The sequence below is a fragment of the Helianthus annuus genome, chromosome 17 (assembly GCF_002127325.2).
Source record: "Helianthus annuus cultivar XRQ/B chromosome 17, HanXRQr2.0-SUNRISE, whole genome shotgun sequence".
NCBI classification, from domain to species: Eukaryota; Viridiplantae; Streptophyta; class Magnoliopsida; order Asterales; family Asteraceae; genus Helianthus; species Helianthus annuus.
The window spans coordinates 4870078-4882828 of NC_035449.2; the positions used below are offsets into that span (position 1 = coordinate 4870078).

Here is a 12751-nt window from a genome sequence, read left to right on the forward strand (position 1 = left end):
CAAATCCGTGTACATACAAAAGACGCCTTAACAAAGAGAAGTGTCCATATAGATTCCAGTTTTGTGTGGTGAATTTCTTGAATCAGTGGATCATACAATGGTTTCATTTGAATTTGCCAGGTACTTGATCGAGCATTACTTAGTGTACCGATCGATTTGGTCGTTTGCTAGTAGAAGTAATGGATAGGCGGGATAGCTTAAACAAATCACTACTCTCTTCATTACATGCAAAAGCATTTAAGACGATCTGTCAAGCTACTTGTTGGTTTAATTATATGGTATGCTAGAAATGGGAATATCTTCAACAACACTCATGCAACAGTTGCTAAGGCTTTGGAGAACTTTAAAGCTTACTCATTCTAACGGGTAAAATACAAGGCGAATTATATGTCTCTTCGATAGGATAAATAGTGTAATTTCAAGTTTGTTAACTTTCCTTTGTAATTGTACTCAATGTTCTAGCTTCTTGCTGGTAAACAACTATAAATCACTGCCATTAAAAAAAACTTGTGCCCTTGCTCTCTAAAGAAAATTGAAGTATTTGAAGAACAGATACACTTCCATTGATTTGGAAAACGATCAGGTGGGGAATTTGAACCTATGATGTGTCCTATTATATATTTCTTTATGTACTAATATGGTATAAACAAAAAAAAAAAAAAAAAAAAAAAAAAAATTCTATGTCAACCTAAAATATCAAACAGAAAACTACATGGTTTAAGGGGATACGGTGTGGCACATATTTGTGTCGGTAAACTTGGTTTACCGAAATGGCAAACCATTGCCAACCAAAGTTTACCGATCAATGAGGATCCCATGCGGTGAAGCTTTACCGAAGCGGGAAAGGAGAAAGGAAAGAGAGAGAGGGGTATGGGGTGGGGTCCATTCCAATCTCAACCAATCAAACTTTTTTCCTTTTTTTTTAAAAAATAGTTTACCACTTCACCAAGTGTTTAAACCATTGCCAACATTTTTCACCAAAGTTTAAACACTTTTGCCTAATTGACATGGCGCGCTCTCATTGGTCGGTTTTTTGGTTTGCCACTTTAAAGTGTTTAACCACTCCTTATACCCTAAGAGATTCGGCAAATGCCACCAACAATCATAACTATCCGTTTTAGTTTACTAACTTATATTATCATACAAATATACCTTTTTCAGGTCAGACAAGACTGATACTAGCATGTTTCCGAACGTTTGGCTTTAGAACTCAATACCCAGTTACTAATAATGATATTAACAATGTGAATTTATGAATAAAATATATATAATTTTTAAAGTGTGAATTAGAATTGCTGCAATCTAAATGGATTTTAACCCTACCTAATTTTGGGAGCATAAACTGAAGTGTAAATTTAATTATGTGTAGTCAAGGCCGGCTTTATATATATTTGAAATTTTATTTGATCAGGATTAAGACCAAGATTAGGGAACAACAAATCATCTTCTAATCACTAATGGAGACAGCTGACTCCATCCTAGTATACTAATTATTTCGATGAAAAATGGTGTATGTGCCGGCAGTCGAACCAAGAGGAAAATAACAAAACTAGGAATTTATTAGGAAATGACAACAATTTATAAGTCTTTTCTGGTTGATTACTGTCTACATCTAAGAATGCAACTACGTTTGTTATACGCAGACTTCAAAGAAAAATTCTTGGAAGGATTAGGCAAGATAATTTTAAGGTTCCTAGTAATTGTTAGGCGATTACATAGATACACACGAACATACATGCAAGTACAAGAAAAGGATAGCTCAAGCGATATGTTATTTTATTATAGTTTATCTAGCTTTTGCAATTGAAAATTATTATTTTATTAGGGTGTTAGGAGTGGCAGCGGTAAACCACATCGGCAACCGCTGCCAACTCTTTTGCCGCACAATGTTGCCGAAAATGGGGAAGATTTCGGTGAGGGAACACCGATGCGAGGAGAGGGAGGGGAGGAGAGAGAGAGGGGGTGTGTAGACTGGGGTACATGCCATCTCAACCAATCACACCTTTTTTTTTAAATAGTTTACCACTTCACCAAGTGTCTAACAATTGCCAACACTTTTGAGCATAGTTTACCACTTTGACATGGCAAACTCTCATTGGTTGATTTTTTAGTTTGTCACTCTCTAAGTAGCACTAGAACGGGTACGGGATCGGGGTACGGGGATGATACGGGAACGAGGAACGGCATAACTCAAAATTCCAAGATACGGGTACGACAATAAAAAATATAAAAAAATAAAAATATATTAAACAAATTCCAAAAATACTACATCTTCCAAAGGTAATTAATTATCAATCATTAAATCAATTTCTAATTCCGGTTCATCTAGTGAGAGATCGGCAATCGATAGAGAATTAGAGATGATGAGACTTGAGAGTTTAGAGATTAGAGAAGCCGAAGATGATAGTTCTATTTATTTAATGGCCGGTTATGGAATTTGAAAGGGTTAAAACCCTAAAAATAAATGGAAACGGACTGGATACTTCTACCGGATATATCCCCGACATTGGAAACGTTTGGGAAACGTCCCCGACGAGTACCCATGGCGTTTCCGTCCCCGACAAGTACCCGAGACGGGTACGGCCACATAAATGGAGTCCCCGTGCTACATAGGTCACTCTAAGTGTTTAACCACTCCTTCCACACTTATAGTTTATCTGGCTTTTGCAATTGAAAATGATTATATTTGATATTTTGTTGATGAAATTCTGACGACCATATATTGTCACAATTTGGATTGCACATCGGAGATGTAGATGACTTTTGGTGACATATAGACACATCTCTACTAAAAAAGCTAAATGCAAATAGACATTCATGTTGCTATTGCGACGGAATTACACACGCTATATATAGATAAAAAGTAAAATAAAGATGATCTGAGAAATAATTATAAATCAATTAATAATTTTTTTAAATGTTGATAATCTCACCGTAAATAGAAACCTCAAAGTTAAATGAATATATGACTTCATAAAACCGTTTAGCAAATCTAAAAATATATTTTATCACTTAAAAATAAACATTGATGCTGTTTGTTGGGTTTTTAAATATATTCAGTGATAAACTAACTATCAACTATATCTACCTTTACTTTTTTCTTGAATTAAAACATTAAAATATATCTTTACATTTATTTTTAAAATAAAATTACTGATACATATTTCCCTTATTGGTATAAGTATTCCCAAAATTAAATTGTGCAATTGTTAGAAGAAAAAGTAAGTATAATTTAATGTTAGCTAATTGTTAGAAGAAAACGTTACTCTTATTTATATAATTTTATAGAAAAATGTTTTATTTATGTTGGTGTCTATTAATAAAAATTTTGAATACATTTCTAAAAGAAAATATGAAAAACAACAAAACAACATACACTTTTTTTTAACCCAAAAGGTATAGTACCTGAATTGCAATAGAAAGGCCGTTGCAAAACAAGTCTATAGCCACGCCGTCTTAGTTATTATTTATCACATATCCATCTAAAAAAGTCTTATCATAAAATAGCGCTGACACAAAATAATCCATGGCAAATATTTTGTAAAAAGCAGTCATCTACGAAAATGGTTTACAAAAAAAAAACCAATGTTTTAAAAACCGGTTTTTAAGTCATACCGGGTTGTGCTCTAAAATGGTTCAACCGGTTGAACCGGGCTGGTAATGGACGGTTGAACCGTGTTACTAGTGAACCCTATAAATTCCATAAAATATAAATTCATCTCAAAAAACAATCCAATCTCAACTAGGATTTGTGTAACTGATCATAGGTTTATCTAAAACCAACTATTTTTATTGTAAACTATTAAGCATTTTTAGAATATTTTTTATTGTTATAAACAATATTGCATTGTATGAGGTGAGTAACAATTTCAACAATGACAAAATATTGGAATAGAAGGCACTAGGTTAATTACCGGAAATATGGATGATCAATATTACCTTAATATTGTATTTTATTAAAATAAAGAAATCAAATCTTGAGATAATGCAAACCGGTTCAATGGTTTGAACCGGTAGAACCGGATTTACCGCTGGTACATAAGACATACCGCATTCGGGTTTTACCGGCCTTTATCGTACCGGACTCGTGTTCGATATCCGGTTTAACCGGTATAACCGGCCGGTTCATACCGGTATTTAAAACATTGAAAAAAACTACAACGTTATATTTTTCCAACGGAAATGGTATATTTTTCAAACATCCGTCGCAATAAGATTAGTGACAAAACTATCCACCATCGATTTTGATAAGAAAACTGCTACTTGCAATGAATGAGTGAAAGTATTGAAAATCACAAATAGCCCTTTGATGAATTATGTTGTAATGTATTGTGTTAGCAACGGTCTGATCATATTCTTTTCATATCAACTAACCAAACAACGACTATTCAGACCGTTTGTCAACTGCAGTTTTAAATGTTATATGCCACATACTTTTAGAATTTTGTAAATGATGGTCAACCTTTGTCACTGATGAGGTTGTGCAACGATCTTCGGTAGTCACAACTGAGTGTGTGGATTTGGCATGAGGGCTTTAAATGTGATACATGTGATGATTAATCATCACATTTTCTCTCTTCCACTAATGCACAATTGCATTTTACGCCTTGTGCATTTCTCTAACATATTGTTGATTCTGAAAAGAAAGGTTCAACAATTTGGGTATTTAACGGAAAAAGATAAGATTAATTTACCATATTGGTCATGTCCTTAAATTAGATTAATTAATTTATTAAGACTAGTTTTTCAAGTTTTATAATATTTATGATTTTACATATATAAATTTCTCAAGTGATATGTAGTTTCACCTTGTTTTTTATTTTATATTCTTTTCTTCATGGTAGGAAAGAATAACTGAAAGAGCGTTGAAGACAATGTAGAAAAGAAAAAACAAAATATGAAAATAACACTTTGACATTGTTGATGCGCTGGATACTAATAGGATTTTGTTTCATCTCCAATTTCTTTTATAATAAATCAATTTCCTATTTAACCTTTATTCCTTCACAATATTATCACCAAACATTCTCCACCCCATTAAGGTTGTTTCTACTATAAACGGAGCGGCTCATTAATCTTGCATTTTCTATCCACAACCATTAACTAACTAAATAACTATAACTAACCGTAGCTCCGGCCACCGACACCGCTACAGCGTCTTGTGGATGTGGAACCCAAATTCAGTAGTGGCAAGTTCTCAAGAAGAAGATGATTCATGGGAGGTGAAAGCCTTTGCGGAAGACACAAGAAATGTGATGGGAACCACATGGCCACCAAGGTCTTACACTTGCACATTTTGCAAGAGAGAATTCCGATCGGCACAAGCTCTAGGCGGGCATATGAACGTCCACCGTCGTGATAGGGCTCGTCTCCACCAAACTCAGCCTAACTTGGTAAACTCTAATATTTCATCTGCTACTTCTTCTACTCTCTTGATTCCAACTCAAGAACTTGTTGCAAATGGTGGCCTATGCCTTCTCTACTCTCTACCAAGACCTAATGGACTTTTCGACCCTTCATCTTTTAATAATGTCAAAGGCAATCCCTCTACTCTTCTATCCATTTCACCTTGTCCCAATATTGATGAAGTCATTGATTTTCCGACAGCCGTGGCTCCTCGTAGCTTCAATTCTTCTTTGTCCAATTCTGGCTACACCGAAGCATCCACGTCCGCAAACTGTAAAAGCAATGAAAAAGTTAGTATCGACAAAAAAAGACGAAAGACAACTGATTCAGCAATTGAAGGTATTGATCTAGAGCTTCGCCTAGGATGCAGCTCTTTTGGGTTTTGAAACACATACATATATTGTATGTTTTTTTGTGTGTGAATGTGTGTGTTTCTTTTCTGTTTTGTTATCAATCTCCAATCCTTTTGTTTTTTATCTGATGGAGTTTTATTTTTTGATTTGTTCGTGATTCTGAAAGAAGGAAATTAAATGATATGTCCCTTCTATTTACACATCTCAATCATATTAATAAATATGGAAAAGTGATCCTTTTTTCTAAGTTTATGGATGGTTACTATAATATAAGATGTAACATTACCCATACAAGAATATACTACTCTACACCAAAAAAAACCGAAATGTATTCTAAGTTGAATAATGAAAGGGATGATTTCGAGGTAAATAAAAAGTATCATAAGAATTTTCATGTGCAAAGTCATTTCGTAGAGATATCTGTCAACTATTATCTGCAATACATTTTTGTTGCTCATTCTATATTTTATAATATTGCATAATATATATTCATAGTTTTTTACAGTTTGGATAAACGGTGTGATCCTTTATCTTGCCAAGAACTATAACTAAGTAATTTAGATATATATATATATAGGGTAAGGTTCATGCGAGAACCAACTTTATTGCGATAACCTCGAGAACTAATGTGAACACAACTTAAAATAGCTAAAAAAACCTTAAAAAAACCTGACCCCCACCCCCCGAAAACCTAACCCCCCCCCCCACCCCCCAAGCTAAATGCTAAATGCTAAATGCTAAAAACTAAAATAGCTCACGTTATAATTACGCATGTTCATTTGAAAATCACTCACGTTATAAACTCAAAAACCCTAATCACGCATGTTGAAAACATTAATTAGGCACGTTATACCCATAATCACGCATGCCCCTAACTCCCCAGTTCAAAATCGCATCCCCTGTTCTACGGTCTGATACCATTATTACTGACCGTTGACTCCAATCGAATCAAAGCTTGGTCATGTTCCTGCATCCTCTGTTCTACGGTCTGAATCAAAGCTTGGTCATGTTCCTCCATCCTCTCTTCTACTGTTTTGATTTCTAGTCATCATTTTGATGAAACTTTTCAAAATCAACGATGAATTTGAACCCAGTTCGATAAAATTGACCGAACAATGGCCAATTTGAACTGAAACGAAAAGAAAATTGAACCCAATTGGAACCCAATTCGAGTCGTGATTTTGATGAAACAACACACGTTCATACGCGTCGTACGTTAACCCTAATTGTATTTTACACACTCTCTCTCTCTCTCTCTCTATATATATATATATATATATATATATATATATATGGGAGGGTTTAATTAATAACCACTACTAAATTGAAAACATGAAAACTAACTATAAAAGCCTAAAAACATGGCCATTTTTTTACAAATTTTCGCTACTTTTTATATATAAAAAAACAAATAACTTGTACTGCAAATGTGCATTATATGTGTACTGCACATGTGCAGTACAATTGTTTTTTTTTTTTCTGAAGAAAAAAGATTTATATATAAAAAGTAGCGAAAATTTATAAAAAAAATTGTAAAAAAAACTTGGCATGCTTTTTAGGTTTTTTTAGTTAGTTTTCAAATTTTCACAATAAAATGAGTTTTCGCTTGAACACTCCCTATGTATATATATATATATATATACAACTCATTTTATTGTGAACACTAGTGAACTAATCCTAACCCTTGATTATTAATATATATATATATATAGGGGGCTAGAATGAGAACCACCTCGAGTTGTAAGAACCGCGAGAGGTACTTGATCCGGGGCGAGGCGGACCAATTTTTTTTTTCAAAAACGTAGATGCATGTATTATAAACACATTCGTAAAAAAAAATTTTAAAAAAAAATGCCGTGCGTGTAGTTTTTTACACCACAAGTTTGTGGTTTACGAGTTCCGTAAATTTACGGAACTCGTAAACCACAAACTTGTGGTGTAAAAAACTACACGCACGGCAGTTTTTTAAAATTTTTTTTTTACGAATGTGTTTATAATACATGCATCTCCGTTTTTGAAAAAAAAATTTGGTCCACCTCGCCCCGTACAGTGTGGTTCTCGCGGTTCTTACAACTCGAGGTGGTTCTCATTCTAGCGGTCCCCTATATATATATATATATATATATATATATATATATATATATAGGGAGCCGTTAGAATGAAAACCACCTCGAGTTGTAAGAAACGCGAGAACTACACCCCACGGAGCGCCGTTCGCCATGATTTTTTTTTTACAAGTAGATGTGTATATTATAAACACAGCCGTAAAAAATCATGGCGAACGGCGCTCCGTGGGGTGTAGTTTTTTACACCACAAGTTTGGTGAAAAAAAAAAGAAAAAAGAAAAAAAAATAAAAAACACCAAACTTGTGGTGTAAAAAACTACACCCCACGGAGCGCCGTTCACCATGATTTTTTACGGCTGTGTTTATAATACACACATCTACTTGTAAAAAAAAATCATGGCGAACGGCGCTCCGTGGGGTGTAGTTCTCGCGGTTCTTACAACTCGGGGTGGTTCTCATTCTAGCAGCCCCCTATATATATATATATATATATATATATATATATATATATATATATATATATATATATATATATATATATATATATATATATATATATATATATATATATATCAGAGAACCACTTCTTATAATATTATATATATCACATACATATAGAGACATCTCTCTCTACTCTCTCCTTTAGAAAACCACCTCCATAACCACCTCCACCGTTGCCATCACCATTCGTCTAGCTTCCCGTCTTCGAACACCATCTATCATCGAAACTCTAATGCCACCATCGTTATCGCCGGCATAAAGCCTTATCACCGTCGTTATCGCTGGAATCCTTACCATCATCATCGTCTCTAGAACAGGACGAACGACCGATCAGAGACCATGTCCGACCTTTCATCTTCGTCGATCCTCTCTCTCTCTCTCTCTCTCTCTCTCTCTCTCACACACATCAGTTTTCTCGATAAACTATCTAATGTCGTTATGTACACCGTTAAGCAGCAATTGTGATTCATTGAACATATTCTAGGAATTGGGGTTTTTTTAGTTGAGTCTTGGATCTAATGTTCAAGGTCTCAACTTGATGAATGATAAGAAGTGCATCCTAAGTAGCAACGTGTCACTGAATTTGGTGGTGTGGAGGTGTTATGGCGGTAAAATTTTTTGGAAATTTTCGGTAAAATCTAACACTACGATTGAAAACCGGCGGGGTCGGGGCACCTCGCCCCCAAAAGAAGCTCCGCCAGTGCCGACAGACATATATAAGATCGGGTAAGAGACGCTTTTCTAGTCGAGTATAAGATTGAAATTAACAAAACATGTCGATTACCTAACCCATTGACGTCGCTATTCCATGTCAATTACCTAACTCAATTTGTATTTAATATAAAGAGGTTGGCCCTATCGTAGAGACACCCAACTCCATGTTAATGTTTTTTTCCATTGGCAAAATTGCAGATAAATATCATCAATTAGCTAAAAAAAACTTTTGAAATCAGTTCGATCTTGAATTTAGCTCAATAAAGAGATTTCATGTTGAGTTGAGCTAAGTCGTAGCTCGGATTGGAGTTGAGTCTAGCTCGGCTCAAATTTGGCTCGTGAAGAAGCCTAGTTTAAATACAAATTTAGAAAACACTTTGTATGCCAAGCAATAACGTCACGATATCTAATAATTACGGGACACAGATGAATGTTGCATTAATAAAAAGAAAACACTATATTTGTTGATAAGTTGGGCTACGAGATCTATTGGATTTATATGTAAGATACTAATTCCAAATATGGGGTTGCTGCAATAGGCCAGGTTGTTTTGAATGCTAGAAAGGAACCATTTTGTGGACCAACTATCAACATTTGTAACTACATAAACCCCACGGTGGTGAAAGACTGAAAGCAAGACAATTGACTATTGGCGTACTTGTTTATCTTCTATAGTGTAAAACTAGAAATATTTGTTTATTATATTTGTAGATTGTTTTCAAAATTGGTCAAAAATAAGCATGGTTCTAGAGATCCCAGAAGCTCAGTATAATTAATTTCATGATCTTCTTTTATGGAAAACATGAAACATTTTCAACTACTCTTTTCTGCGAAAATTTCTATAAAATAAGATAAAGTTGTAATTTGTAGAACAACTGAACATTGTTTTTCAAAAATATTTATCGTATTATTCAAAGTTCTTAAGACTTCTCCGGCTCCAATCTTGTCTCCATCTTCACCCTGCCTATCACCCCTATTTTAGTGTAGTATACTTTCTACTTGTCTAAATTTCTCTCTTTTAATCTATTTTCAAATTTTCATTAGTTCTGTATCTCTTAGAACATATAAGAATATATAGAAAAAACTAAACACGTCCATAAAAACACGTAATTAGTACTTCTAAAACCGAAAATCGCAGATACCAAAAAAAAACATTTGTAGGTAAGAGATACAGCTAAGAAACGTAGATAGGACCTGCAGGGTTTTAAGTTCTTATGGTAGAAGACACTAATGGTCCCCTCCTATCTTTATATATGTAGGCTCAACAATATGCATCATTCTTCACTACCATATCTAACACATAAGAACAACTAAACCCTATTTAATACCTTTCAATATAACTCTTGATTAGTAAAAGTAACTGTCAGGTTCAAATACATAGTCTTTTAAAATTAGGAAGTCGTAGAAAATGTATTAAACGCACTCCGATTGAACTTATTGTAGCGGCATTGGAACCATCTCCTCGAAACTCTACGATCTTAGATTTTAAGTTTTCGCTTTTTATATTTTAAGCTAGTAGATTTTCGAATTTTTTTAGATCATTATGTCTTTTTATTTCGCATTATATTTTTTATTTTCGTCATTGTGTATTTTTTTACAATTTATTGTGTCTTTTTTCTTAGCCATTGTGTTATATTTTTGTGATTTATTGTGTCATTCTACCCTTTTAGATTTAGAAGATTGTATAGGATAACTCAACCGTAAAACATAGCACCCAAATATAAACTAGAAATCAATATTAATCCGACCATTGTATAGGATAACTCATCCGTAAAACATAACACCCAAGTATAAACTAGAAATCAATATTAATCCGACCAAAAGTAATAGATGGGAAACCAAGAAGGGATGTATATAACTAATACATTCATGAGCTTAAACAATAACCATTAACCTTTTAATTTAAATTGTATAAAATTTGAGTGATATTTTATATATGATATAACGGCAATCTTTATCTACGCTGGCTACTCGTCTAGAATTTCCTTTTGTTAGTTTTTTAATAAATATCAAATATTTTCTATTAACCTTCATATTTTCATATCCAAACATTCTCCACCAGACCACCACCATTAATATTTGTTTACCGCTATAGGTTGGTTGTTTGATCTTGCCTTTTTGTCAACTCCCCATAGCTAGATCCACCTATCGTTGGCATAATCTTCTGGATGTGGAACACTAATTCAATGACAGTGGACTCTCAAGAAGAAGATGAGTCATGGGAGGTGAAAGCTTTCGCCGAAGACACCAGAAATGTCATGGGAACCACTTGGCCACCGCGGTCCTATACTTGCACATTTTGCCGAAGAGAATTCCGGTCAGCTCAGGCTCTTGGTGGTCACATGAATGTGCACCGCCGCGACAGGGCTCGTCTCCACCAAGCACAACCTAACTTGAAAAATCCTAACTCATCTTCTTCTACTTCTTCCACTCTATTGATTCCAACTGAAGAACTTGTAGCTGATGGTGGTCTATGTTTTCTCTTTTCCTTAACTAAACCTAATACTATTTTCAAACCTTCATCTTCAAATAATGTGAATGGAAGTCCCTCACATCTTCACTCATTCAAACCTCATCCCTATACCGGTAACTTCGTGAATGTTTCGGCAGTTGTAGCTCCTCATGGCCTCAATTATTCTCTCCCTAATTCTAGCAAATATGAAGCATCAACATCAATAGATCATAAAAGCAACCAAAGAGTTAGTCTTGCCAACATGATAAAGAAGACTGATTTGGCAATGGAAGGTATTGATCTTGAGCTTCGTCTAGGATGCAGTTCATCGGCTTCTTGAAACATAAACATGGTGTGTTTTATTATGCTTGAATGTGTGATTTTTCCTGTGTTTGTGTAGGAGCTTCCTTCTTCTCTACTTTTCATCTGAAAAAAGGTGGATCATTTTTATTGTTGTTTCCCATTATCAGAGGCTTTTTGTATATTAAAAGATATAGGGAGATTGATGTTTGGTGGAATAACGTGGAATTTTTTGAGGTTAATATAATGATGAGAAAAAAGCTTATAGTAACGGGGTGTTATCATCTAGTGCAGAATCATTTGATCTGGTTATGGATCTTTTACTTTCCATAATAGTATTTGGTAACTTTTTTTTAATCATAATGAAAAGAATCGTTCATTTATACTTAATTTATGAGTTCCTAATTCTCCTCCATTTCCGGCTAAATAACTTTTGGGATCACTTCAGTCATCTGGTGTAACTTCAATAGATGATAGATCCTTGACAGTGGAGATGGTTGAAATCTTCCATTGATAGATAGACCCAGTGACGGACCCAGGATTTTTTTTTCACTGAGGTCCCTTTTTCGGGTCGGTCGTCGTTCTGGTCGGGTCGGGAGACGGTCCGACAACATAATTTTAATAATACAGACTTATTAAGTTGAATTATATATTTTTATCAACTTGAATCAAATCAAGCCGAACGCAAATCGACTTTTAAATTCAGTTAAATTGTTAATTCGAATTAAGTTTAAAAAATATAAAATTCAAATAAACGCAATTAACTCAAGTAACTTGATATTGGATTGTTTTAATACATTTAAATAAACTTATAAATTTTAGTATTACCTTTGATTTTTCCATACCAGTTCAGATTATTAATTTTTTTATAGTATTCTATTGGTAAATATTAAACTTGAAGCGGAAGCTGTTATGCTTTGATATGATAAACACAATAAATGTGAAGTAAAAAAAGCTAT

General features: G+C 34.1%; 2 protein-coding genes across 2 annotated transcripts; both read left to right on the forward strand.

Annotated features, from left to right (window-relative positions):
- The first annotated feature begins 4938 nt into the window (after positions 1–4938).
- On the forward strand, positions 4939–5961 carry LOC110923528 (transcriptional regulator SUPERMAN). The gene has a single exon (XM_022167608.2). The coding sequence runs from the start codon at positions 5166–5168 to the stop codon at positions 5790–5792; it is 627 nt and encodes a 208-aa protein (XP_022023300.1). The 5' UTR covers positions 4939–5165; the 3' UTR covers positions 5793–5961.
- A 5112-nt stretch (positions 5962–11073) lies between these two features.
- On the forward strand, positions 11074–12501 carry LOC110924246 (zinc finger protein 10). The gene has a single exon (XM_022168276.2). The coding sequence runs from the start codon at positions 11209–11211 to the stop codon at positions 11830–11832; it is 624 nt and encodes a 207-aa protein (XP_022023968.1). The 5' UTR covers positions 11074–11208; the 3' UTR covers positions 11833–12501.
- The last annotated feature ends 250 nt before the right edge of the window (positions 12502–12751 follow it).